Source organism: Convolutriloba macropyga, chromosome 2 (assembly GCF_964194025.1).
Source record: "Convolutriloba macropyga chromosome 2, txConMacr16.3, whole genome shotgun sequence".
NCBI classification, from domain to species: Eukaryota; Metazoa; Xenacoelomorpha; order Acoela; family Convolutidae; genus Convolutriloba; species Convolutriloba macropyga.
Genome location: NC_134469.1, coordinates 72,752,058 through 72,779,459, shown reverse-complemented (window position 1 = coordinate 72,779,459; position 27,402 = coordinate 72,752,058). Strand labels below are relative to the sequence as shown.

The following is a 27,402-nucleotide window of genomic DNA, read 5'->3' as shown; positions in this document are numbered from 1 at the left end:
TCTCAACAGCTATTGTTTTGGCGCTCTTTTAATTCGCTTTACCTTTTGGTCACATTTTTGTTTTACATAAGTCACGATTTTTGCGTTTGACTTCTGACTTACCTCACCCACTGTTTCAATTGAATCGATTTTAAAATCTTCCGCGCATTGACTTACGCAATGTATTGAATACGGTTAAAGTCAAAAGAGCAAAACCAAAAGATTAAAAGAAAAAGGATAAGCATATAAAGCTCGGTCATTAAGTCAGTGCATTAGGTTATCAAAGTTTATTAAAGTGATCGCTACCTGGCAATAGTATTATGCTTAATAGCGTTCAGTTTAGAAGCTGAATTAAGTATAGTTTTAGAATCTAACCAATTTCGTAGAATTTACACACCAAATGAAAAATTGACACTTAAAAGTCTGATTGACACTTCTGTCAATTTCTAGCTCTTATTCTTTTTTGTTTCCATCTCAATATACGTCAAGCGGGTCAACGGCGGTTATTTTCCGGCAATTTGCCGGCCATGTTTTTACCTTCCCTACTTTGTTGCTCTTTCGGCGTTAGAACACAAATCTTATCCACCTCTTGTGCCCAAGTAGTTGGTCGTTTGTGTCAGGGCATTAAGTCTCTTGGGCGAATTAAGTAGAGCTTGACGCTAAAAGTTTAGTTCATCAGCTGCCTTGACTGTTGGTTTGAATAGCATGATCAGTTTTTGAATCATCAATGATACCTACCCCACTCCGTAATTGACTGACAGCATTTTCTTGATCATTTGAGAGTACTACTTTTTAAGTTCAAAGAAGGGCACCTATTTTATGAAGACGGTCAAAAGTAGAGCGAAGTTATTAAGTTTCGATATTTTTTACACCTACTTTCGATATTGTATTCCATCCTAATTATGTATCACTGGCTACTTTTTTTGCGGTCAGGAAGTCTTTTGCCTTTTTTTGTTAATCTGCGAACTACGTTTTTTTGATTGCTCTCGAACGAAGTTTGTAGCAATTATAGTCCTGTCGGTTTTTTAATGCGATTTTTCGCTTGACCGATTTTTCGTCTGACGCTTTTGACTTTTCGTCTTCGAAAGCGGGATAGACAGGTAGCGCCCAGCGAGCATTAAGTGCTCTTAGAGCCTTTCAGCTCTGTTTCAGCTCAAACTGTTTTGGAGACTTATACTTATGGTGTTAAGGACGGTTTTTAGAGGTTGAAGACCCCTCCACTGTTGACCCCTCCCCCGCCCCCACTATTTCCCCCAACCCACCCCCCGCGCGCTCTTACCCCCACCCACCCAATCAGTTTTTTGATCAGTTCTTGAATCATTAATGATACCTACCCCATTCCGTAATTGACTGAGAGCATTTTCTTGATCATTTGAGAGTACTACTTTTTAAGTTCAAAGAAGGGCACCTATTTTATGAAGACGGTCAAAAGTAGAGCGAAGTTATTAAGTTTCGATATTTTTTACACCTACTTTCGATATTGTATTCCATCCTAATTATGTATCACTGGCTACTTTTTTTGCGGTCAGGAAGTCTTTTGCCTTTTTTTGTTAATCTGCGAACTACGTTTTTTTAATTGCTCTCGAACGAAGTTTGTAGCAATTATAGTCCTGTCGGTTTTTTAATGCGATTTTTCGCTTGACCGATTTTTCGTCTGACGCTTTTGACTTTTCGTCTTCGAAAGCGGGATAGACAGGTAGCGCCCAGCGAGCATTAAGTGCTCTTAGAGCCTTTCAGCTCTGTTTCAGCTCAAACTGTTTTGGAGACTTATACTTATGGTGTTAAGGACGGTTTTTAGAGGTTGAAGACCCCTCCACTGTTGACCCCTCCCCCGCCCCCACTATTTCCCCCAACCCACCCCCCGCGCGCTCTTACCCCCACCCACCCAATCAGTTTTTTGATCAGTTCTTGAATCATTAATGATACCTACCCCACTCCGTAATTGACTGAGAGCATTTTCTTGATCACTTCAGAGTACTACTTTTCAAAGAAGGGCACCTATTTTATGAAGACTTTAGGAAATGCTAAATGTTATTAGTAAGCCTTTTATCGTGCAATTTAGTGGCCGATTTTGCCCCCTTTTTTAATCAAATATAATGATACTGAGGGTCAAATTAGAGCTTAATTGAACACTTAAAATTGTATGCTGTCATTTTTTTTGTTTCAAAAACAAACAGAGGTCTGCGGGGTAAACGGCGTTTGTTTACGGTTTATATGCTGTGTTATTTTTCGTTGTTTTTGTTGTATACTTTCTGCGAAATGCCTGTTGTGGACATAGTTAGATGGAGAGTTTGTTGCACGAGTCTTTGAGCAGTTTCGTCTATTCTACTGTAGTCCTCTGCTGTATGATCAAGTTGTAACGCTCGGGGTAGTGACGCTTGCAGTAAGTTGTTTTTGCCATTCTCTTAACTAGTCTCGAATTTTACGTTCAAATAAAACTGTGTGGCCCTTTTTTCAGTGTTTAAGGGGTAATTTTGATGTTGTTGGACACACCCTTTTTTGCCCCATATCAAATCAGGCTAGCCTCTCTAATCTTAAGCTAAAACCAAAGCCAGCGCCTCGGAAAACGTTAAAATTATTTGCGCTATTTTGTTGAGTAAATAAAAAATCTGATTGTAATTTTCATGGCTCGTGTGCTGGGGTAGGAGCCCTGCCGGTCCCTATAAAAATATAATATTAATAATTTTCAGAAAAGTGACAATCTTGAAAACTTATAACCGATTTTCCCAATTTTTTGCATGTTGACCTCATATACTAAGCGGGAAAAAATCCCTCTGTAAACTTTTCCACCCTATCACTCCATGTTTTTAGTCAAAAACTGGCAGTAAAAGGATCAGTATATCATTTTTTCAGAGAAAATGTTAATTTTTGTCAATTTTTGAAAAATGGTCTCCAAATTTTCAGCACGTGTCGGCAACTGGATGACGATCCATTATGTACAAAATAATCAAGTGAATAGAAAATAAAAGTTTTTAAAAAAGTTCATTTCTTAAACATTAACTCCTCCGAATTCCTAATTAATTGCTCGCAAAAGAAATTTGTAGCAATTATATAAGTCCTGTCGGTCTTCTAAATGCAATTTTTCGCTTGACCGATTTTTCGTCTGACCCATTTGACTTTTTGTCCTCAAAAACGGGATTAACAGGTAGCGCCCAGCGGGCAGTAAGTGCTCTTAGAGCCTTTCAGCTCCGTCTCAGCTCAAACTGTTTCGGAGACTTCTACTTATGGTGCGAAGGGCCGTTCTTAGAGATTGACCCCCCTCCCCCCACTGTTGCCACCCCTCAGCCCCCCGGTGCACCCCCCCCCCCCGCTGCGCTCACCTACGCCCGTTAATTAAGCTAAAGCTAGCCTCACTAAACCGTGCTCAGCTACTGACGAAGCCAACCGCTCGCTGGTTGTTTGAGAGCAATTCGCCCGACGTTAGTCGGTTATGTTTTTTAGTTTCCGCTAATAACTTTAGTAAATTACTACATTTAAGGCGCATAAATGTTATGCGCTCACTATGCTTGGGGGAGGGGTGAAACAGAATAGATACTGTTTTATGTGAAGAATATGTGTTCATGACTTGAACTTTTACCTCTTTCTTTTCGATCATTGACTTCTTTTTTATCGAACGTTGGGTATTGAGATCCCCCTCCGCCACCACCTACCCACACCTTTTTTGGGTCTTTGATACTGCGCTTCCCTCGAAATTATAGTCCCCCATCACGGCATAGTTGCGGTAATTGAGAGGCTTTGCGTTATATGACTATCTGGCTGAAGGGCTTTTATGGGAAAGACTCGTCCAAAGATGATCCCTCAGGTCAAAGACTTGTTAATCTAAATAAGGTCCCTAATTTTTGCAATAGAAAATTAATAGCGTGTTGAGTTGGTATTCAATCTAGCTGTTACTGGATCTGCTTGCTAGCTATATGTTCATGCAAAATTCCGAATATTGAAATTTGTACACTTTTTTATTATAGCTGCGAAGCTGTAAACTGAGCGTAGCTATATTGCGGCGCTCTTGGTTTTTTTACAATTCAAAGAATTTGAATTGTATTGGGGCGCTGTCTTTTTTGAGATCTGTTCACACATTTTCATGATTTTTGAAGTCAAATTGGAGTGGTGATTTTGGTCACGCCGAAACAGGAAATGGAGCGAAAGAGCGAGTGGTTTTGCGGCGTGAAATTGTTTCGCTCTAATTTTAAAGTAGAGAGAGAAAACAGTGTTTGAACAAAAATTCGCTCTCTCGCTAGTGGTTTTTTGTTCACATGCGACATTTTGACATCGATTTGCGTTTTTTTAAATTTTTTGATTTTTTTTAGAAATGGTTTTCTCAATTCACTCATAGTCTGTTCTAGGTCTAGTTTTTTGTTCAGTCAATGAAAATTCTTTGAATTGTACGTCAGGACTTGTACTGCTATGTTTTTTTTTGTTTCGTCGTCTGACGCTCTTTGTTAGCGTCAAATGGAATCTAAAGTTCTGTGTTCGAGTCATTTTAGAGCTGTGAAGCTGTAAGCTGAGCGGAGCTATATTACGGAGCTCTTGGTTTTTTGTTTCGTCGTCTGGCGCTCTTCGTTTTGCATTTGGTCACACAGCAAAGCTGAAAAAGTCAAATTTTCTGAATGACTTCTTCCTCTCACTAACGGCATTTGCGCGCGTGAGGGTATTTCTCACTCGCTTTGCGAAAGTATTTAGGTTATTTGCGTGATCATATTTTGATCATACGTGACTTACCTCACTCAATAAAATGACTTTTGCACTAAGTTTAATTTGAATTTGTTTAAGGTCAAAGGAACTCGTATGTGCAGTAAAGGTCCCTAATAAGAGGCTTCTGTGGAATGAATTTTAGCAAACATTATAAATGTATCGCTGAGTGTTTTTTAGCCTATTTTTTTGAGCGGCGTCGATTTTTTTTTTCAATTTAGATCTGTATCTGTTTTATATGGCACGCAGGTCTATTCCTTCGCATTTATTCCGGCAATCTGCCGGCTATGTTTCAAGTTATCTTTTGTTCTTCAGACTGAAGTCGCGCTGTCCCACTTGTTCCCCAGCCATGACATGCGCAGCGACAATGGACGATCCAGTCAAACTCCTCGGCTACCTCCAAATCCCACTCGAGTGGACAGACTAGTTGGAGAGATGCAGAAAGAACAGCCAAAAGTAATCGTAAAAGCAATATTATTTTTGAGTTCTGTCTAGCAATCGTTGAAAACGGATGCTCTCATCCGTATTCTAAAAAGTCTGTTGACTTTTTTTATCGGACCAGTTAAAAGTCTCCTCGGCTTACTAAGTTGATATTGGTTTCAATAATGTTGAACGAAAAGCATTCCCTGCTGCCGCATTCGACTGGCCTATTTTTCAGTTTTTATATGAATAATCTCACATGTATTTTAGCCATCATTTTGCCAAACTGTTTCATTATATTTATTAGCGATGTCAGATCTTCAAGTCGCCATTTTTGAAAAACATTTTGTTTTTAATTAATTATTTTGTCTGCAATCATCAATCAGAGAAATGTTTAAACCGTTCTGAGTTACTCTCAATTGAGGTGTATGGACAATATTGCAGATTCTGCAGAGGTATGTATCAGATAGGGATTTATCAGTCGAAAGGTATCTCACATTAAAAGTTGTTCTCCTGCGTTGGGTGTCAAGAATTTGTGAGCTAATTCACTGATAAAAAATTGACTGTGCTTTCCAATGTTCAATGATAAGTTATAGCAATGATAGATATATAGTTACAGTTATCGCATAGTAACGTTTGTAGAAATTGGTTACATGAAATTTCGTTTTGCAACTTCCGAGAATAAGGGTCATGTTTCACTTTTTTAAACACCACAGAACAGTAAATCAATATACTACTACTGCAGAAGTAAACTTAATTTGTGTCTGTTTTCAAGCGGCCTTTCGCTGTTCATCTGGACGGTGGATGAGAAACCCTTGATGGTTTACATTGGTTATATTGGGTATGTATAATGTGTTTGTCGAGAAAATTGCAAATGTTTCCTTTTCTTCTGAAATACTGCATAGCTCTTTGATACCTAGAATGTAATGGCGCATTTTTGCTCCTGAATTATATCATTAGTTTTGAACTTCAGAAGTTTGCCTTGGCCGTTATATTGACTTCAAGTTGCTGCTTACCTCAATTTCATCTCAGAATTGAATTGCACACGTGTTAGTACAATATAAGCCAATATATTGCAACTATTTTACATTGAGGTTCCGTTGAATGAGTGCACGACACCTCAAATTTTGTATTTTTTCGAATAAATTTATTTTCAGAAGAGAGGGAAACATTACAAGAATTTACAACAAAGTATTATTATGATGGTGATAGTGGTGTCCTCATGCTAGTGTTAGTGAATGCCATTGGTGTGCTTGTTTCTTTTCATCTCTAATTAATTACATGCTTCTCAAATGTCAAGTTAAGCTTGGCAATACTAACGCATGAACGTTCATCTTGAGCTGAACTAATCCTCCATGAAAACTAATATTTTTGCAGCGAGTTAAAATTACTAAAAGCCACCAAGCAATAGCGGAGATATTGATCTCATTGTTTTTTTTCTGCAAAGCGAAGAGGAGTGTTGGTTTTCTGCTGGTATGTTTTGTTGATATAGAAAATACATTGTTCGCGCGGCCATTTGAACTAAGAGCAAAAAAATAAACTGCCATGTTTAACAAGTTTTTGCTGAGGAAACTTATTGGTGGAAGCCACGCGTTTGTCCTTGAACATCTGATAGCTCATATTGTTAGCCGGGTTTGACGAGTTAGATTGTGTTCAAAAACTGCTTAATCCGATAATGCAGGGGGAGTAAGAGTCTGGACAGCTTTTTAGAGTTCTGTAGGTTTCACTGTATGGTTCAGCGAAGCTGTTGAGCAAGCAGAACTTCAAGGAAATTTTGAATTGATATTGCTTTGGGACCCATTCCCCTCTTTCTGCTGACGCTACACCTTTCGGCTAGCCCCGGATTTTTAGTTTTGCCTGTGGTTTTAATTTTTGTCTTAGTCAATTGCTATCGGATGAAGTTTGAAAAAATTATTGTAAGCGTGTGTGTTTTTATGCAAAGTTTTTGCTCGACCGTGCAGCTAGAATTCTCAGCTACCACATTTTTTTTTGCTCTCTTGAGCGATTGAAGGCGACTCTTTTAGCGTCAAAAACTGGATAAACAGGTAAAGCCCGAAGCCATTAAGTGTATAAGCAGCTCTTTGAGCTTTAGTAGGCTTTAATTGTACGGCTCACCGAAGCTGGAAGCTGCCGAGTTAGCAGAATTTGAGGGCATGAAGGGAACTTTTGAATAACGCAGGTTTGGGAACCACTTCCTGTACCGTGTCCACTCCTTTTTGCTACCCCTTATGTACTGAAATGGGGCCTGAGCTCCTACTTCTACTGCATCCAACAACACCTTGGGGTTGGGCCTAAGCTTAAACTAGCTGCAATCAACCGCCCGCCAGTGGTTCGAGAGAACTGCGTCCGACGGTAATCGGTTTATGTTTAATAGCCGCGTCAGCAATTCCAGGCGGCTATTATTGCGCTCCTAATTTTTTTAATCGTCTAACAGATTTTTGTTTCGTCTTACCCTCACTTCTTGGAATTGACTTTTTCAATGACTTCAGTGACTTCTACTGCTTTGTAGTTAAAATTTGTATTGGTGACGTCATTTCTGGTTTTAGGTCAATTGCGTCTTACCTCACTCAAAAAATGACTTCTGAACTCACTTATGGAACTTTAAATTTTATGAACATTTACTAGTTAAAAATCAATAGTGAGCATCTAAGTAGTGCCAAACGTATATGCCCTAATTCTTGAGTATTAGAGTCTGGCCAATCTGTATCTTATTTCTTTAGTTCTTTCAATTCATGGTTGGCCACAAGCGTCTATCGTGGCTTTTTTCCGGCAATCTGCCGACTATGTTTAAATTGTAGGCCTTGTCTTCTCCCTGACTGAATTTCATGAAGTTATCGGTCAAACTTAAATTGCTTTTTACATCTCTCCGAAAGGCGTTCGAAAAAAAACATTTTTACGGTGTTTTTTTATAGACCTCTAAAGCAGATAATGAGAACAATATTTCAGTATTCACTTTGTTCACGTTTGCAAGTTTGACTGAATTGCGTCACTCTATTTTTTGAGCTTTCCTATTTTTGTGGCAAATTCTTTTTAATTCCCCTTCCTATGCATTGCGAGGTCTGCTTTTTTGGTTTTGTTTCTAATTTTTTTCCTGCTATGCCAATTTTCGCCTGTTCATGCTCGCGTCTACACATTCATTTTAATTTCGTTTTATCGAATTGAATTGTATGAGTGTTGTATTGTTTCCTTATTTGTGTGAGTTTTTTTGCGTCAATAATTGTTTGATTGTCTTCGTATGTTAGCATTAACAATCACTTCACTCAAAATATAAATAAGTTATCGAAGGTAGAGTAAAAATAAACTGTTATTAACACCTGCTCTAATCTGGCTGTTATAGCGGCCAGATTTATCTAAAATTCGAAGAATTTGAATTGTATTTAGGGCGCTGTCTTAAGATTTGTTTACACATTTTCATAATTTTCGAAGTAAAATTGGAGAAGTGATTTTAGCCACGACGAAACGAACTGAAGGAAGAAAGCGAGTGGTTTTGTGGCATAAAGGGTTTCGCTATAATTTTAATTTAGAGTGAGAAAATGATCCTTGAACAAAAGGTGTTCGTTTTCTGGAATACGTTCGCTGTGGCTTTGATTAGATTCGTTCACATGCTTCGCTTTGGCTATGATTTTACTGTTTTTTTGTGAGTTTTATTGGATTTTTCCAAAATATTTTTTAATCCAATCCCAGTCATTTGTAGGTTCAGTTCTTGTTTCGTCATTGAAAACTCGTATAATTGTTGTTAGGACTTGTCCTGCTATGTTTTTTACTTCGTCGAATAAAAATTTGTTTTGCTTTACTTTAGTTCACAGCTTAAATCAATATTTTGCATGGAATCTTTTACTTGTCTAGGTTAATTTCTTTCATCTTATTCTGCTTTAAGTGCTTTTAAACGTCAGTTGCTCAGGAAAATAATCTACAATAGACAGAGTCAGTATCAAAAAAATGAAATCAAAAATAGAAACGGGATGATCCCACAATGCTCAATTTCAGTTCCGGCTACTTAAAGTTTGTTTTAGTTATCATGCCTGATGCTCATTTGTTTTGATGCTAGTCCCTGTATCCTCTCTTTGGAAAACAGGACCACGTTCAACTACCTAATGACATTAAAATAGTTTGCGTTACTTCTTTTTAAACAAATCATATTTTTCATTCTGTTCTGTCAACCCCGATAAGTGTTATGGGAATCAGTTGCGGTTATTTTCCGGCAATCTGAAGGTTATGTTTGGTATTAAGTTGAGGTCTATTTTAGATTAACCTTTTGGTATTCAAATTATTACAGGCTAACTGTATTAACGTAAATGGTATAAACGTCACCTATTTCATACAAACGATGCAATACTTTCAGCACAAACTCACAAAGGACCGAGTAATAATAGAAATTAAGGAGCGTAATAAAAAAAGGAAGAAACCTGTAAAAACAATTACAGTTTTTGCGTCATCCTGTTTTTGACCAATAAGAGTTTTACGCTGAACATTACAAAAATGAAAACACTTACATTACAAAATGGCCAAGAAATAAATCTATGAAATGCACCACATCTTATTCTCTATAACTTTCCAGAGAGCTTTATTCCAAATCAAAACTAAATAGAACTGTAAACTTCAACATAACTGGTTTATTTTTGTTGACCTGTAATCTATCTCAAAACACCAATGCCATAATAATGTATCAAATTGCCTTCGAACAATTTGTTTAGTAATGAGCTTGCCATCAATAAGTTTGCCTTTAACAAATAATGTTAAAAGCACGTTGATTGATAGGAAGCTCATAACTAAACAGATTGTTCGAAGGCAATTTGATTTTTATGGCATTGGTGTTTTGAGATAGATTACAGGTCACGGTAAAAATATACAATTAAATTAAAGTTTACAGTTCTATTTGTTTTTGATTTGGAATAAAGCTATCGGGAAAGTTTTAGAGAATGGGATGTGGTGCATTTGATAAATTTATTTCTTGGCCATTTTGTAATGCTAAGTATTTTCTTTTTTGTAATGTTCAGTGTAGGACTCTTATTAGTCATAAATAGGATGACGTAAAAACTATTTGTTTTACAAAACGAAAGTTTCTTCCATTTTTGCTTTTGCTCTTTAATTTCTATCATTAATCCGTCCTCCGCGAGTTATTACTCAGAGTATTGCATCTTTCGTATGATTTAAGTGACGTTTTTACAATTCAAAGAATTTGAATTGTATTGGGTTGCTGTCTTTTTAAGATATGTTCACTCTTTTTCATGATCTTACTAGTCAAATGGTGCTTTTGCAAAAAAGTGATGCTTTTGTCACACTCTGGTTTTGAGCAAAAATGCAGGTGGTGGTGCGGCTTGAATGTGCGGCTTGAAATTCTTTTACACTGGAGTAAAAAAACATAAAGTAAGGCAAAACAGTTTTTGAACAAAATTTGCTTTCTGGCTAGTGGGCTGGTCGTTCGCATGGGATAAATTGACATTGGATCGGATTTTTTGACAATTGATCGAAAAAGTTTCCCAATCCATTTATAGTCCTGTCCAGGCCTAGTTTTTTGTTTAGTCAATGACAGTTCTTTGAATTGTAGGTCAGAACTTGTCCTACTATGTTTTAGTTTTGGTTTCATATGCTTTGATTTGGGGTATTGGGCATCGAAGTAAGTCACAACACACAATTCTTTTACAACACACAATTCTTTCATTCTGTACAGTTGCTTCTTGACCTTCATTTTTTAAACACTTTCTTATGCATTGCTAGTTTTAAACGTTAGCACAATAGTTCTTTTTAAGCAACAGATTCTGTAACATAGTTCTAATTGTGAATATCAATAATTGTAAATTACTCCTGTAAATATCCTCCTGTAATATATTCCAATCATGATGATGACTGCAGAAAAGTTTAATAGTTATTCAAAAGCGGATCTTTATAAAATTTATTGCGAACTTTATCAAAAATTAGAGGAGAAGGACAGTCTCATCGCCGAGCATGTGGTAACCGTGAGTGAATTCCTTAAAAAATCGACACAGGTAACAACTAATTCAGCTATTATAACACCAACGATTAACACGAGTGCAAAAAATGACGTTTTTATTCGAAAGTTTGAAACATTAGAGATCGAGGAGAAAACAGAAAATTTTTTAATTGGTAGTAGTATAATCAAACACCTGGCAAGAAATCGGACATTTCCTCAGGACTGCAGTATACATGCTTACCCAGGCTCGACAACAAAGGAGAAATTGCAATTATTACAGGGTTACGATCAAAAAAAGATGAAAACAGTTATTTTACAGGATGGGACCAATGCTATTCTAAAACAAAAAAGTGATCATTTAGAAACATTATTCTCAGATTACAAAGATCTTGTCTCTGCAATACAGGAAAAGTTCAGCCCAGAATCATTGGTATTGATGGAAGTGCCTCCTTTAAAAAAATTGCCGAAAAACGAACAGACAAACAACAAAATTTATGAATTCAATGAAAAACTGCGAGAGTATATTACACAAGAAAACACTGAAAAAATCAAAATACTTCCTGTGTGCAACATGTTGAGTCAAATGGCAAATTACAACGCTCTCTTTTACGATGACATACATTTTAATTTTCAGCAGGGAATTCCGTTTATTAAAAACGCAGTTTTAAGTCATTTTCTTTTAACTTCTTGTAATCTTGTTCGATTACAACCTTTGCAATATTCTCAAAGTGCATACGTGAGTAGGGCTAACACTTACAAACCATGGAGACAAACATATCGTTATACAAATGGATTTTAGCTGCAGTTTCTGTTGTTTTTAAGCTATTTTGCAACGTGTAATGATTTATAATCAGATATAACCAAAAATGGCAGGTATTCGACTCATAGTTATACTATGTGTACTACTCACATCCTCCGATAGTATTTCAGAATGTTTTTACAGTCTTCCTTATGCATCTCGAATACCTTCATTCAAAGGAATCTGTAACAGCAAACAATGTGCTTCACCATGCAAATTCAACTTTTCCTTTTTCTTGGTTGTTATATGGTATCTTCTACTAAAAAGTGGTGATATCGAAATAAACCCTGGACCAGTTCTGCCATATGCACTTATGATGAAAAAGTTAAAATTATTTGATTCCAGAATAAAAATTCTACATCAAAACGCCAGAAGTTTAGCAGGACAACATCTGCTGTTGAAAGAACTCATTCAAGACATTGGTTACAACTGCATATATGCGTTTAGTGAAACATGGTTGTCACAAAACCATCCGGAAGAATTTTGGCATATAGATAAGCAAAACTTTGACTGTTTTCGAAAAGATCGCATCCAAACAACAAAAACAAAAGGTGGTGGTATTATCATGTACATTCCAAAATTATTAAAACCTCGTCTCCGCGATGATCTCAACTGCTTTCCGGATACAATTTTTGAAAGTTTATGGGTTGAGTTGAGCATACAAAAAAAGAAATGCGTTTTGAATTTATCATACTGTCCGGAAAAAAAACTTGTTAAGATGTTTTTGGAAAAATTGGTCCTGGGAATTGATCTTGCTATGGCTGAAGGAAAATCTGTCATACTTGCTGGAGACTACAATTTAAACTATTTTGCAAAGCGCGACAGAAGTCTGCTGCAATCTGTAATTTCTCCATATGACCTTAAACCAACGAATAATGACACAGCTACAAGAATGATTAACTCTTCTTCAACACTTATCGATTATATCATAACAGACGATTTCGAAACTGGCATAGTAGCGGATACGATTTTGAAAACTGATCATTTTGCAACAATCACAGTTCTTAAATCTGTGATGCTAAAATCAAAAACAACAAAGAAAAAGTTTTTCGACAAAAAAAAATATTCAGCCATAGCATTCCAAAATTTTATTAAAAATTCAGACTGGAGACACTTTTACGGTGCAGTGACAGGAGATATGATGTTATTAGAATTTCAAAGAATTATTGAAAGAGCATTAGCACTACATGCTCCAATTAAAACCTGTTATATTAGAACAGATAAACCAAAATTCTTGCTTCAAGAAAAATGGTTATGTGAGGAAACAAAAAGACAGTTTTCAAGAATTAGCGATGATGAAACTAAAAATGATTTAATCCGTCAAAAAGAAAAACAACTTCTTTCAAGTTTTATGGAGTTAAACAGTGAAAAAGCCAGATGGAAATTCATTCAAGATCTTCGTAATAAAGAAAAGACTCAAGCAAGAATTCAATCTTTATTAAACAGTTTTGGTGATAAGATAACAAAGCCCATGGAAATCGCAAATCGTCTAAATTACAGATTTTCGACTCTAGGAGAGTTTATTGGCTTGCAACAAACAAACAACATTCCTCCTAAAACTGCTCCGAGAAAGTGTTTCAATTTCCGATATATAACAACCAAGGAAACAAATGTGCTCATAGATTCTTTGAATACAAGTAAACCAGTCGGTCCTTCAAAAATACCAGCTTGGGCAATAAAAGATGCTAAAGCAGCGCTAGCGGAACCACTATGTTATCTCATTAATCAATTCATTACAGAAGGAAAATTTCCAGAAGATCTTAAAAAAGCTTGTGTAACTCCACTCTTCAAAAAAGGGAATCCCGAAGACCCACTCAATTATAGACCTATTTCTGTCACTTCTGCTTTGTCAAAAATTTTTGAAAAGGCGTTCAGTTCACAAATCACAAGTTTCCTCGAAAGGGAGCAATTATTGTCGGCTAGTCAATTTGGTTATAGAAAACAAATTTCAACAATTGATGCTATCCTGAAATCGACAGAACAAATAAGATTAGAACTCAACAAGAAAAAAAATGTTACAGGGGCGTTTTTAGATCTTTCAAAGGCTTTTGATTCTATAAACCACAAAATACTGTTACGGAGACTAGAAAATATAGGTTTCGACGAACATGCTACCAATTTAGTAGAGAATTATTTGAGTAAAAGAACGCAAAGAGTTGTTCTGAATGGAATTGAATCGGACTGGATAAATTTGAAGAGAGGAGTTCCACAAGGTACTATTTTAGGACCTCTATTATTTAACATTTACGTCAACGATTTAGCAAAGATTGTTGAAGAGGATTGCACGGTTGTACAGTACGCAGACGACACTTTTCTTTTTACATCCGACACTGATGAAATATCGGCAAAAACAAAACTTGAACATAACATCTCAAAAATTATTGATTTTTTTGCAAAGTCCCAGTTAGTAGTGAACAAACAAAAAACAGAATATATTGTGTTCAGCACCAGGAAGAGGTTAACAAATACTGTTCTGAATGTTGACAATGAAAGAATAGCAGAATCAAATAGTGTGAAGTATCTTGGCGTAATTATAGACAGCAAACTAAAATTTGATGGAGAAGTGAAAAAGATTCTTCAGAGAATGGCTTGTGGAATAAAAGTTTTGAATACACTAAGTAAAAGTTTACCACAGAAAACGAAAGTCTTATTACTTAATGCAATAGTTATAAGTCATCTACATTATTCCGCTCTAATTCTGATAGGGTTGCAAAAGTCATTACTCACAACTTTAGAAAAACAATTGAATTGGGGAATAAAATCCATTTTTAATAGGAGAAAATACGATCGGTCTACAGATCTCAAACTTCGCAACAAAATACTACCAGTTTCTTTTCTCTTGAAATATCGTTGCTCAAAATATTTTATTCGCTTACTCAGCAACGATCTTCCAGCGTATAAAATTGAACCTCTCTCTACCATGAGAATAAAACAACATGACAGGTCCAAAAAAGTAACTTTCGATATAAGAAAGAACAATAAGTTTTTAACTGATTCTTTTATTGCACAAGCCATTCCAATTTATAATAGTCTGCCTTCTAATATTAGACTGAAAACAACATCGAAAGCTTCCTTAAAAAAACAACTGAAAGAATATTTTTGGAAAGAATTTTTGAAGGACCCAAAAGTAACTGATATTAAAGATGATATTGAGAGCATTAGATTTTAATTTTAATTTTTAATCTTCACGATGTACATATAAAATTGTGAGAACATTTTATGTTCGCATTTTAGGCCATTTTTTAATAATGTAAGGTCAAATTTTTAGTTAAGTAATTTAATGATTTTATAATTTTACATAATGTTATATTCTTAACTTTACATTGCCTCTTTTACCATTTGCTTTTTATACTTATGTGTACCAGAGGAAATTAACAATGTTCTTTTTTTTTATGAAGCTTCAAATAGTTGCCGGTTTCTCACCAGCTGTTTTTATTGACAATTTTTAGACTTCTACTGCTCAGCACTTGAATTGCATGCGCGACGTCATTTTTCGATCTCTACGCTTAATCTTTCAATTCATCTGAGTTTTTAATTGCTCTCAAACGTGTTGGTCGTGTTTTATGCAAAATTTTTGCTAGACCTTTTTGACTTTCTGAATAACTTTTACGCTGTTGTTTTGCGTGATCTAATTTTCTCTCATGTATATTTTTAAGCAGCTGAACGCAAGTGGCGCGGCAGTCACTGCTAGAAATCAAACAAAAATTAGGCCGAAGTTTTTGTCATTTTTCAAATTTTATTATTGCAAGTGTTATAAAATCTCTAATGACGTCATTTAAAGTCTCCTTAGTGGATTTAGTTACCCCCCCCCCCCCCTCACCCGACTGAGGCAGGCTGGATGTGAGCTCCCACTAGTTCGAAAGTAACTCCTCCGACGTTAGTCGGTTGTTTTTCTTATCAGGCGTGACTCAATCGAAGCGCAATTTAATAAATGTAAAGCAAAGCTCTTATTTTGAGAGGGCCCTTCTCTGCTTCTTGGTCAATTTTATTATCAGTCAAAACACATGTAATGAACTTGAATGTGTTTCATCTGAGCACATGCGCAGATTTGTCGCTACAGTCCATCTTCGTTAAGTTTGTTTTATTGCCAATGATCTTTATTTTCGGGTCTCTTGTCTGCAGGTTCAGGTCCTCATTTCGAAGGCGGAAGACGTTCTCCGACCATGGATCAATGTGGGCGTTGTCACTCGCGGGGTCCCTCTTGAGGTTGGCATCACTATGGACCAGTGGCAGGCGGCCATCCGAAAAGTGCAGGCTAGGAGACGTGAGGATACCAATAGCCAGGCAAACAGACAGAGGCACTTGCCTGTGGGACCTACACCTGGGAGCATGATGCCAGGGGCTAGCAGCAGCACTATGCCCTCTGGGTCTAATTCGAATCGTGGCTACGAAGACAAAGGTATTGTACAGTATGGCGAATGATGACTTGTTGAAAAAACTTAGCACTATGTGCGAAAGTGGCATCAGGAATAAGGTAGATGGTTGATAATGTGAGGCATTTCTTTCATATATAGCAGAAAAATCAATGCGACGAAACTGCTCTCAGTAATTTATCGCAGTTATTTGGTTCCTGATAGTCTTTCAAACTCAGCCGGCTATTATTTCACCCCTAATGTTTTTTTTCGCTTTAATCTCTTCTTTTTTCGCCTTACCTCATTTTGGCGCTTTTTAATAGCCGCCCTCATCTTCTCAGCCGGCTATTATTGCGCTCGTATTTTTTTTTACTTCGTCAAACTTTTTTCGCTTTACCATTTGGCCGCTTTTTCGACATTTTGCGTGAAATCTTTTTGACTTCTCTAGGCTAGTTTCTCTCTTCTCTCATTCTGCTAAAAGTGAATTTGAACATCAGTTGCTAAGCAAAGCAATTAAAAATGAACAGAGTCGGTATAAAAAATTGAAGTCAGAAATAGAAACGGGATAAACCCATAAAGCCCAATTTTAGATGCCCGCTATTTGAACGTCGTTCCTATAAGTCTTAGTTACCACCTCTAATGCTTATTGGTGTTGATAGTAGCCCCTGTAGCCTCTCTCTAAGAAACAGAAGTATGTTCAACTACGAAATGCCATCAAAATAAATCGGACTTAAAAAATATTTTTGTACAAAGATCTTTTTTTTTCAATATATTCTATGCGTTCAATCCCAATCATGCTTATTGGAATCAACGGCGGCTATTTTCCGGCAATCTGCCGGGTATGTTTCGACGTTTTGCTTGAATTTTTTTGATTTCTCTAGGCTAGTTTCATGCTTCCCTTATTCTGCTCTAAGTGCTTTTAAACAGCAGTTGCTAAGCAACGAAATCTATTATAAACGGAGTCATAAAACCAAAATTAAAAATAGAAACGCTATAAACTCATAAACCCAATTTTAGATGCCCGCTACTTTGTTCTCATAAGTCTTAGTTACTATCTTTAATTCGCACTATAAAATTGTTTTTGTAAAAATCGTTTTTTCTTCTTAAAGAGCCGACCTTATCTTCTTACCAGGCTATCATGCGCTCTTAGTTTTACGTGGTCGTTGAGGAGTATCGGTGGAGCGACTTTTTTGATCGGTTATTGAGTATTTAGGTCTAATTGCTAAAGAACAGAGAGGAGAGTGTTTTTTTGTTCATATCGCATTTTTGACACAGAGCGAGGGTAGGGGTGAAAAATGTTTTGCTAAACGAGCAAGAGCAAATGTTTTGACCACGTACGTCATTTTCAAAGCTCTTTTTAGTTTCAACCCAAATTTTTCAGTTAGAGGTGTTTTTATTGTTTACCCAAACTAGAAATAGCGTGTTGAAAGCTTTTTTTGTTAATCTGATGCAAAAAATGAAGTTTCAAGTGGAGTTTTAGATTGTGCTATTTTAACTATTTTTCCAACTTGAACGCTTTCTGAGCAGTTTATTTCTTCTTGTTAATAGCCGCGAAGAGATAGCTGAGGCTATTGTTGGCCTTCTCTTGGTTTTTTTATTTCGTCAAGATTTTTGTTTGGACCATATGACGTCTTAATCACTTCAAGTCGGCTTCTTGTTCATTCGTTCATGCAATTTCAACTGGATTGCGTGCGTGACGTCATTTTTCACTCTCAGTTGAGCGAGTTTTTTTGTTCATTCGCTTGATTAAATTTTTGGTCACACGTGACTTACTTACCTCACTCTCAAAAATGACTTCACTTTGAAATTGACTTTTGTTTACTTTAGTTCAAAGAGAAGATCAACTGAATGTATATCACTCTAAATGAAGGTTATTTGAGAGCAGCTAGTAGTGGCAGCAATAACTTATACAAATTTCTAATAAAAATATTATACCTCAGCTCTTAATGAAAAGAATAAATTTCTTTTTTTTTCGTCAGTCTTTTACTTTTTTTGAGACTGCAGATCCCCGAAGCTGTTGCAGCTATTTTCTGGCAATGTTTTTGTAGTAAATGGGCGATTTTGTGGGTCAAATATGTTCTTGGTTTTCTTTGGTTGTCTTTTATTTGGATTGACATTGTTTCTCAGTTGTTTGCAGCAACTTTGTGCCAATTTTTGTCGATTTTTTAAAATTTTTTTCCGGCTTTTTTCTCGATTTAGTTTTTCTTAATCAATTCCTAATGCGTTTCTTTTGATTTGCTATTGATTTTGGGTGTTTCCTAAAGATAATTGTATAATTTTTAGCGAATTTTTGGCCGATTTTTGTCTTTGAGCTTTTTGCGCATTTCTTCTCATTTTAAGCTTTTGGTTATAGATGTTCTTGTCGAATAATTAATTTTTAGTTGTTCTATAGTTTTTGGTCCTGAAAGGTGCCATTGAAGTGTAGGTAGGGCACTTATCACTGAATTAATTCCAACAATTTTATTTTTCGGTTTTTCCTTCTATTCATTTTTCTGTTGTTTAATATTTCTGCCAAGTGTTGGGGTGATCAATGCCTGAGCAGAAGCAGTAATGAGAATTATTCAAAATTGATTGATGCAATATTGCATAGTATTACCATGTGGATAACTTTTTACAAGAGTTTTGTAGAAAATAGTATTTATGGCCTTTATCCTTCATTATTTTGCCTTTCCTCGGTTTTTTCTAGGTGTTTTTTCGTTATTTCTTCTGTCAATCGATATTCGCCAATTGAGAAGTAATCGTGCTGCAAAGTTTTTTGACAGCAGTTGTTAGGAGGCCTGTTTTTGTTTGAAATTGGTCAGTATAATGTTACTTCGTCCAACAAAAATTTGGTTTGCTTTACCTCATTTTGCGGCTTTTTCAACATTTTGCTTGAAATCTTTTTGACTTGTCCAGGCGAGTTTCTTTCTTCACCCATTCTGCTCAAAGGGCGTTTACACAGCAGTCTACTCAGCAAAGCAATCTAAAATGAACCACATCAGTATCAAAAACGACATCACAATTGGGAACAGGATTAACCCTCCAAGCCGAATTTTAGATACCCGCTACTTGAACTTTGTTCTTATCAGTTTTTGTTAACATCTCTAAAGCTTTTTGATATTGATATTAGCCCTTGTATCGTCTCATTAAGAAGCTGCAATTTGTCTAACAACGAAATGAAATGAAAATAGTGCGCACTTTTAAAATGTTTTTATAGCTGCGAAGCTCTGAAGCTGAATGGAGCTATATTGCGGTGCTCTTGGTTTTTTACAATTCAAAGAATTTGAATTTTATTGGGGTGCTGTCTTTTTTTAATATCTGTTCACACATTTTCATGAATTTTTTGATGAAACTTAAAATTGGACTCTTAAAATTGTACGCTGTCATTTTCTTTTCGTTTAAATAACAAACGGAGGTCGGCGGGGTCAACGTCGGTTGTTTACGGTTTATATGCTGATTTTTTTTCGTTGTTTTTGTTGTATACCTTCTGCGAAATGTCTTGTGGTCATAGTTAGATGGAGAGTTTGTTGCACGAGTCTTTGAGCAGTTTCGTCTATTCTACTGTAGTCCTCTGTTGTATGATCAAGTTGTAACGCTCGGGGTAGTGACGCTTGCAGTAAGTTGTTTTGCCATTCTGCTAACTATTCTCGAATTTTACGTTCAAATAAAACTTCTGTGGCCCTTTTTTCAGTGTATAAGGGATAATTTTGTATAAGTTTTAGTTAACATCTCTAATACTTTTTGATATTGATATTAGCCCTTGTATCGTCTCATTAAGAAGCTGCAATTTGTGTAACACCGAAAGGAAATGAAATTAGTGCGCACTTTTTAAATGTTTTTATAGCTGCGAAGCTGTAACATGAGCGGAGCTATATTGCGGTGCTTTTGGTTTTTTACAATTCAAAGAATTTGAATTGTATTGGGGCATTGTCTTTTTAAGATCTGTTCACACATTTTCATGATTTTTGAAGTCAAATTGGAGTAATGATTTTGGTCACGCCGAAACATGAAGTGGAGGGCGAAAGCGAGTGTATTTGTGGCGTGAATTTTCTTCGCTCTAATTTTAAAGTAGAGTGAGAAAACGGTGTTTGAATAAAAATTCGCTTTCTCGCTAGTGGTTTTTTGTTCACATGCGGCAATTTCACTTTGATTTTACTGTTTTTTTCGACTTTTTGGATCCGATTTTTGCTAAATAGTTTTCCCTGTCTATTCATAGCTCAATCTACGCCTAGTTTTTTTGTTTGAACCAAATTTGCTTTTCACGCTATTGGTTTTTTGTTCACATGCGACATTTTGACATCCATTTTCGTTTTATTTAAAAAGTTTTTGATGATTTATTTAGAAATTGTTTTCTCAATTCACTCAGTCTGTTCTAGGTCTAGTTTTTTGTTTAATTAACGACAATTCTTTGAATTGTACGTCAGGACTTGTCCTGCTATATGTTTTGTTTCGTCGTCTGACGCTCTTTTTCGTTTTAAATTTGTTCACAAGGCAAAGCTGAAGAAGTCAATTTTTCTGAATGACTTCTTCCTCTCACTAACAACGTTTGCGCGCGTGTCTTCATTTCTCAATCTCTTTAGCAAAAGTTTTTTGCGTGATTAGATATTGATCACAAGTGACTTAACTCACTCAGTAAAATGGCTTTTGCACTTTTGCAGTTTAATTTGAATTTGTTTAAGGTCAAAGGAACTCACATGTCCAGTAAAGGTCCCTAATAAGAGGCTTCTGCGGGATGATTTTTAACAAGCTTTGTTATTTAGCGCTGCATGTTTTTTTACCTAGCTTTTTGAGCGGCATGGATTTTCCAATTTAGATCTGTCTCTGTTTCTATCTCTATTATACGGCGCGCAGGTCTATTCTTTCGCAGCTATTCCGGCAATATGCCGGCTGTGTTTGTACATCAATCTATTTTATCCATTTTTTTGTTCTTGCACTTCTTATGAAGGTTATGGGAATCAACGGCGGCTCTTTTCCGACAATCTACCGGTGTTTTTTCTTGAAAAATAAGTTATCACAGAAGTGAGTTTAATACTGAAGACTTCGGGCATTAAGCTATCGAAAACTTCTTTCAGAAATGCTAAATGGTATTAGTAAGTGCAATTTATTGCAATTTAGTGGCCAATTTTGCCCCCTTTTAATCAAATCTATTTATACTGAGGGTCAAATTAGAGCTTAATTGGACACTTAAAATTGTACGCTGTCATTTTTTTTCGTTTAAATAACACGCGAAGGTCGTCGGTTGTTTACAGTTTATATGCTGGTTTTTTTCGTTGTTTTTGTTGTATACTTTCTGCGAAATGTCTTGTGGTCATAGTTAGATGGAGAGTTTGTTGCACGAGTCTTTGAGCAGTTTCGTCTATTCTACTGTAGTCCTCTGTTGTCTGATCAAGTTGTAACGCTCGGGGTAGTGACACTTGCAGTAAGTTGCTTTGCAATTCTCTTAACTAGTCTCGAATTTTACGTTCAAATAAAACTGCGGTGGCCCTTTTTCAGTGTATGAAGGGTAATTTTGATGTTGTTGACACACCCTTTTTTGCCCAATATCAATTCAGGCTGGCCTCTCTAATCTTAAGCTAAAACCAAAGCTAGCACCTCGGAAAACGTTAAAACTATTCGATCTATTTTGTCTGACCCATTTGACTTTTTGTCCTCAAAAACAGGATAAACATGTAGCGCCCAGCGGGAATTATGTGCTCCTAGAGCTTTTCAGCTCACTAGTCTCCAAGTGTGCGGTTCACAGAAACTGTTTTAGAAACTTATACTTATGGTCTGAAGGGTGGTACTTACAGATTGACCACAGCAAAAAACCGCCCTCTCACTGCTAGCCCCACGCCCCCGGGTGCACCCCCGCTGTGCTCACCTCACAGCCCTTCAATTAAGCTTAAGCGAGCCTTACTATACCGTGGCTAGCTACTGACGAAGCCAACTGCTCGCCAGTCGTTTGAGAGCAGTTCGCCCAACGTTAGTTGATAACCATTGTAGCTTTTTTCCTGCAAAACAATAATTTACCGTGACTGACTAGATCTGAAGGCAAAGTTGTCCTGCATGAAAAATTATGAGTTTAAGTGGAAAATTACCTAAATTGTTTTTAGATGTTCTAAAGAGGAATTCCCTTTGCTGTTAGAAAATAGTCTATAATACTGATAGTCTATAATAATTGAATGAAGATTGAGCTGGAAAATCTTTATTAAATTCCCAAAATTATAATAGTCACTGACTAATACCACGTATCTGAACTGCTCAAATAAAGGCCATTACTAGCTAATTGTAATGTTTTAATAAAATATATTAAGAAAATGGAAGTCTTTTGTTTAATAGCCTCAAAGCGATAGTGGCTATCATTGGGGACATCGTTGTTTTTTTGAAATTCTTCGTCTCTATCGATGATTCTCGCTAGCATTGACTTTTTCAATTTCAGTAATCTCTGCTTTGCAGTTAAAGTTTGGTTGCTTGACGTCATTTTTCTGCTTTTACTTCAATTGCGTGACTTACCTCACTCAAAAAATGACTTCTGCACTCAGTTAATGAGATTTTATAAAAGCTTCATAAAACTTTTCTAAAATATTTATTAGTTAAAGATCAATAGTGTTCATCTTAGTAGTGCCAAACGTTTATGCACTAATTTTTGAGTACTAGAGTCTTGACTTTTTGATTTCGAATAATTTTGAAAAAACTATTAGGGTTTTTCTTGTAGAGTGTCACGCCCCGTATTTCGTGCCTCAGTTACGTGATGTTTTTCCTTAAATATTCATTTAAATCGCTGTAAATTTGTTCTTATTGAGACAGTTCTAAAGGCTATATATAATCCGTGTTTCCATTTTGGACTATAATCTCTATTTTCTTTATGCTTATCAAAAACAACTGCAGATTGATAGATTACTGATAAACATATTACGCACCCAAGAATCCTAATTTTTAGCTTTTAATTTCAGTGAAGATGATTTTGTATAATTGGTTAATAAAGTGAAGAGAAGTTTCGTTCTTGGTGAAGTAATTATGCTGATAATGTAGGTGCTAATACGGAAATTTGTTATATACTCAACTAACATCTTGAAACACGCAAAAGCAGGAAATTGCGCAACTTGGAGATCAAAAAATATTTACGAAGGACCAACACAGCTCGAGTTACAACAGTGCGGAATCAACGATCCCCAGAACAAGGGAGAATCATCCTGACAATCAGTTGATAAATTAGTCTTGAAATATCGATAAAATTCACAAATTTCTTTTTGTTTCTCTCAAAATATTTTTTTTTGGATATAATATATGAGCGTATGTTTGTCATAAAAATAACAGGTCGGGTCTAACCCAAAAAGTCATTCCAAGAAGGCCACAGGCGCCTATCGCGGCTATTATGCGGTAGTCTGCCTTTTTTTTTATTTCGCTGTCTTTTGTGATAACTGCTTTGCTATCCCTCCCAGGTCAAGGAGGACTCAACTCAAGCCTGTTCAATTAAGCTAAAGCCATCCTCATTATACCGTTGCTAGCTACTGACGAAGCCAACTGCTCGCCAGTCGTTTGAAAGCAGTTCGCCCGACGTTAGTTGGATATGTATTTGAGCTTTTTTCTTGCAAAACAATAATTTTCCCTGACTGACTAGTTCTGAAGGCAAAGTTGTCTTGCATGAAAAGTTATGGTGAGTTCAAGTAGAAAATTATCTTGAATTGTATCTGTTTTCAGATATTCTTAAGAGGAACTCCATTTTTTTGTTAGAATTAATTAGTTCAATTTTTTTTCTTTAATTCTTGCTTCGGAAAGAAATCTGGTCTTCATATGTGAGCCCGAATAAGGTCCCTAGTGAACAATAACAAGCCTTTTTACTTAAAAAAAACAGGTCGGGTCTAACCCAAAAAGTCATTCCAAGGAAGGCCACAGGCGCCTATCGCGGCTATTATGCGGCAGTCTGCCCTCTTTCACTCAACTCACGCCTGTTCAATTAAGCTAAAGCCATCCTCATTATACCGTGGCTAGCTACTGACGAAGCCAACTGCTCGCCAGTCGTTTGAGAGCAGTTCGCCCGACGTTAGTTGGATATGTGTTTGAGCTTTTTTCTTGCAAAACAATAATTTTCCCTGACTGACTAGTTCTGAAGGCAAAGTTGTCTTGCCTAAAAAGTTATGGTGAGTTCAAGTAGAAAATTATCTTGAATTGTATCTGTTTTTAGATATTCTTAAGAGGAACTCCATTTTTTTGTTTGAAAAGATTAGTTCAATTTTATTTAATTCTTGCTTCGGAAAGAAATCTGGTCTTCATATGTGAGCCCGAATAAGGTCCCTAGTGAACAATAACAAGCCGTTTTACTTAAAAAATGTATTAATAAAATATATTTTAAGAAAATGGAAGTCTTATGATTACTAATAATTTATCCATGAAGTATCAATAAAACTCACAAATTTCTTGTTTCTCTTGAAATATTTTTTTTTAAAAATTTGTCTATAATAATTGAAGGAAGATTGAGCTGGAAAATCTTTATTTAATTCCCAAAATTATAATAGCCACTGATTAAACTTAACTATAACAGTGAAAAGCTGTTAAAACACAAGGCAACTATTGGATATACAATAAAAAGTCATTCCAAGGAAGGCCACAGGTACCTATCGCGGCTATTATGCGGCAGTCTGCCGTCTTTTTTATTTCGCTGTCTTTTGTGATAACTGCTTTGCTATCCCTCCCAGGTCAAGGAGGACTCAACTCACGCCTGTTCAATTAAGCTAAAGCCATCCTCATTATACCGTGGCTAGCTACTGACGAAGCCAACTGCTCGCCTGTCGTTTGAGAGCAGTTCGCCCGACGTTAGTTGGTTATGTGTTTGAGCTTTTTTCTTGCAAAACAATAATTTTTCCTGACTGACTAGTTCTGAAGGCAAACTTGTCTTGCATGAAAAGTTATGGTGAGTTCAAGTAGAAAATTATCTTGAATTTTATCTGTTTTCAGATATTCTTAAGAGGAACTCCATTTTTTTGTTAGAAACGATTAGTTCAATTTTATTTAATTCGTGCTTCGGAAAGAAATCTGGTCTTCATTTGTGAGCCCGAATAAGGTCCCTAGTGAACAATAACAAACTTTTTACTTAAAGTGTATTAATAAAATATATTTTAAGAAAATGGAAGTCTCATGATTAATAATAATTTATCCATGAAGTATCAATAAAACTCACAAATTTCTTGTTTCTCTTGAAATATTTTTTTTTAAAATTTGTCTATAATAATTGAATGAAGATTGAGCTGGAAAATCTTTATTTAATTCCCAAAATTATAATAGTCACTAAACTCAACTATAACAGTGAAAAGCTATTAAAACACAAGGCAACTATTGGATATACCACGTATCTGAACTGCTCAAATAAAGGCCATTACTAGCTAATTGTAATGTATTAATAATATATTTTAAGAAAATGGAAGTCTTTTGATTAACAGCCTCAAAGCGATAGTGGCTATCCTTGAGGACATCGTTGTTCTTTTTAAATTCTTCGTCTCCATCGATGATTTTTGCTAACATTGACTTTTTCAATTTCAGTAATCTCTGCTTTGCAGTTAAAATTTGGTTGCGTGACGTCATTTTTTCTGCTTTTAGGTCAATTGCGTGACTTACCTCACTCAAAAAATTACTTCTGCACTCAGTTAATGAGTTTTTTCAAAAGCTCCATAAAACTTATGAATACTTACTGGTTAAAGATAATAGTGTTTATCTTAGTTGTGCCAAACGTATATGCACTATTTTTTGAGTACTAGAGTCTTGAGTTTTTGATTTCGAACGATTTTGAAAACGCTCTTAGGGCTTTTTCTTGTAGATTGTCACGCCCCGTTTTTCGTGCCTCATAGTTACGTTATGCTTTTGCTTAATTATTCTTATAAATTGCTTTTTTTTCTTATTTAGACTGTTCTAAAGGCTTTATATAGTCCGTGTTTCTATTTTGACTATAACCTCTATTTTCTTTATGCTTATCAAAAACAACTGCAGATTGATAGATTACTGATAAACTTATTACGCACCCAAAAGCCTTAATTTTTAGCTTTTAATTTCAGTGAAGATGATTTTGTATAATTGGCTAATACAGTGAAAAGAAGTTATGTACTTGGTGAATTTTTTATGCTGATGAAGTAGGTGCTATACGGAAATTTGTTATGTACTCAACCAACGTCAAGAAACAAGCAAAAGCAGGAAATGGCGCAACTTGGAAATCAGTAAATATTTGCGAAGGACCAATACAGCTCGAGCTACAACACTGCTGAATCAACGATCACCAGAAAAACGGAGAATCAGCCTGACAATCAGTTGATAAATTAGTCTCGAAATATCGATAAAATTCACAAATTTCTTTTTGTTTTTCTCGAAATATTTTTTTTTTGGATATAATAATTAAAGATAGTGCTGGAAAATCTTCATTAAATTCCCAAAATTATAATAGTCACTGACTAAACTCAACTATAACAGTGAAAAGCTATTAAAACACAAGGCAACTATTGGATATACCACGTATCTGAACTGCTCAAATAAAGGCCATTACTAGCTAATTGTAATGTTTTAATAAAATATATTAAGAAAATGGAAGTCTGTTGATTAACAGCCTCAAAGCGATAGTGGCTATCATTGGGGACATCGTTTTTTTAAAATTCTTCGTCTCTATCGATGATTCTCGCTAGTATTGACTTTTTCAATTTCAGTAATCTCTGCTTTGCAGTTAAATTTTGGTTGATTGACGTCATTGTTTCTGCTTTTACGTCAATTGCGTGACTTACCTCACTCAAAAAATGACTTCTGCACTCAGTTAATGAGTTTTTATAAAAGCTCCATAAAATTTTATGAAAACTGACTGGTTAACGATCAATAGTGTTCATCTTAGTAGTGCCAAACGTATATGCACTAATTTTTTAGTACTAGAGTCTTGAGTTTTTGACTTCAAATAATTTTGAAAAAGCTCTTTTAGGGCTTTTTCTTTTTAGAGTGTGACGCCCCGTATTTTGTGCCTCATAGTTACGTGATGTTTTTTCTTAAATATTCTTATAAATTGCTGTAAATTTGTTCTGATATAGACAGTTCTATAGGCTAAATATAGTCCGTGTTTCCATTTTGGACTATAACCTCTATTTTCTTTATGCTTATCAAAAACAACTGCAGATTGATAGATTACTGATAAACATATTACGCACCCAAGAACCTTATTTTTTAGCTTTTAATTTCAGTGAAGATGATTTTGTATAATTGGTTAATACAGTGAAGAGGAGTTATGTACTTGGTGAATTTTTTATGCTGAT

General features: G+C 35.7%; 1 protein-coding gene across 2 annotated transcripts in view; it reads left to right on the top strand.

The window, feature by feature from the left end:
• Nucleotides 1-27,402, top strand: part of LOC142334680 (uncharacterized) — a 244,017-nt gene that overhangs the window by 202,639 nt on the left and 13,976 nt on the right. The window contains exons 7-9 of one of the 2 annotated variants that reach the window (XM_075382903.1): nucleotides 4,981-5,121; nucleotides 5,861-5,926; nucleotides 15,939-16,070. In XM_075382903.1, the coding sequence (XP_075239018.1) occupies nucleotides 4,981-5,121; nucleotides 5,861-5,893 (174 nt within the window). In that variant the 3' untranslated portion in view covers nucleotides 5,894-5,926; nucleotides 15,939-16,070. Of the gene's footprint in view, nucleotides 1-4,980; nucleotides 5,122-5,860; nucleotides 5,927-15,938; nucleotides 16,216-27,402 lie in introns of those variants that run through there. The other variant, XM_075382902.1, reaches the window with a different exon arrangement.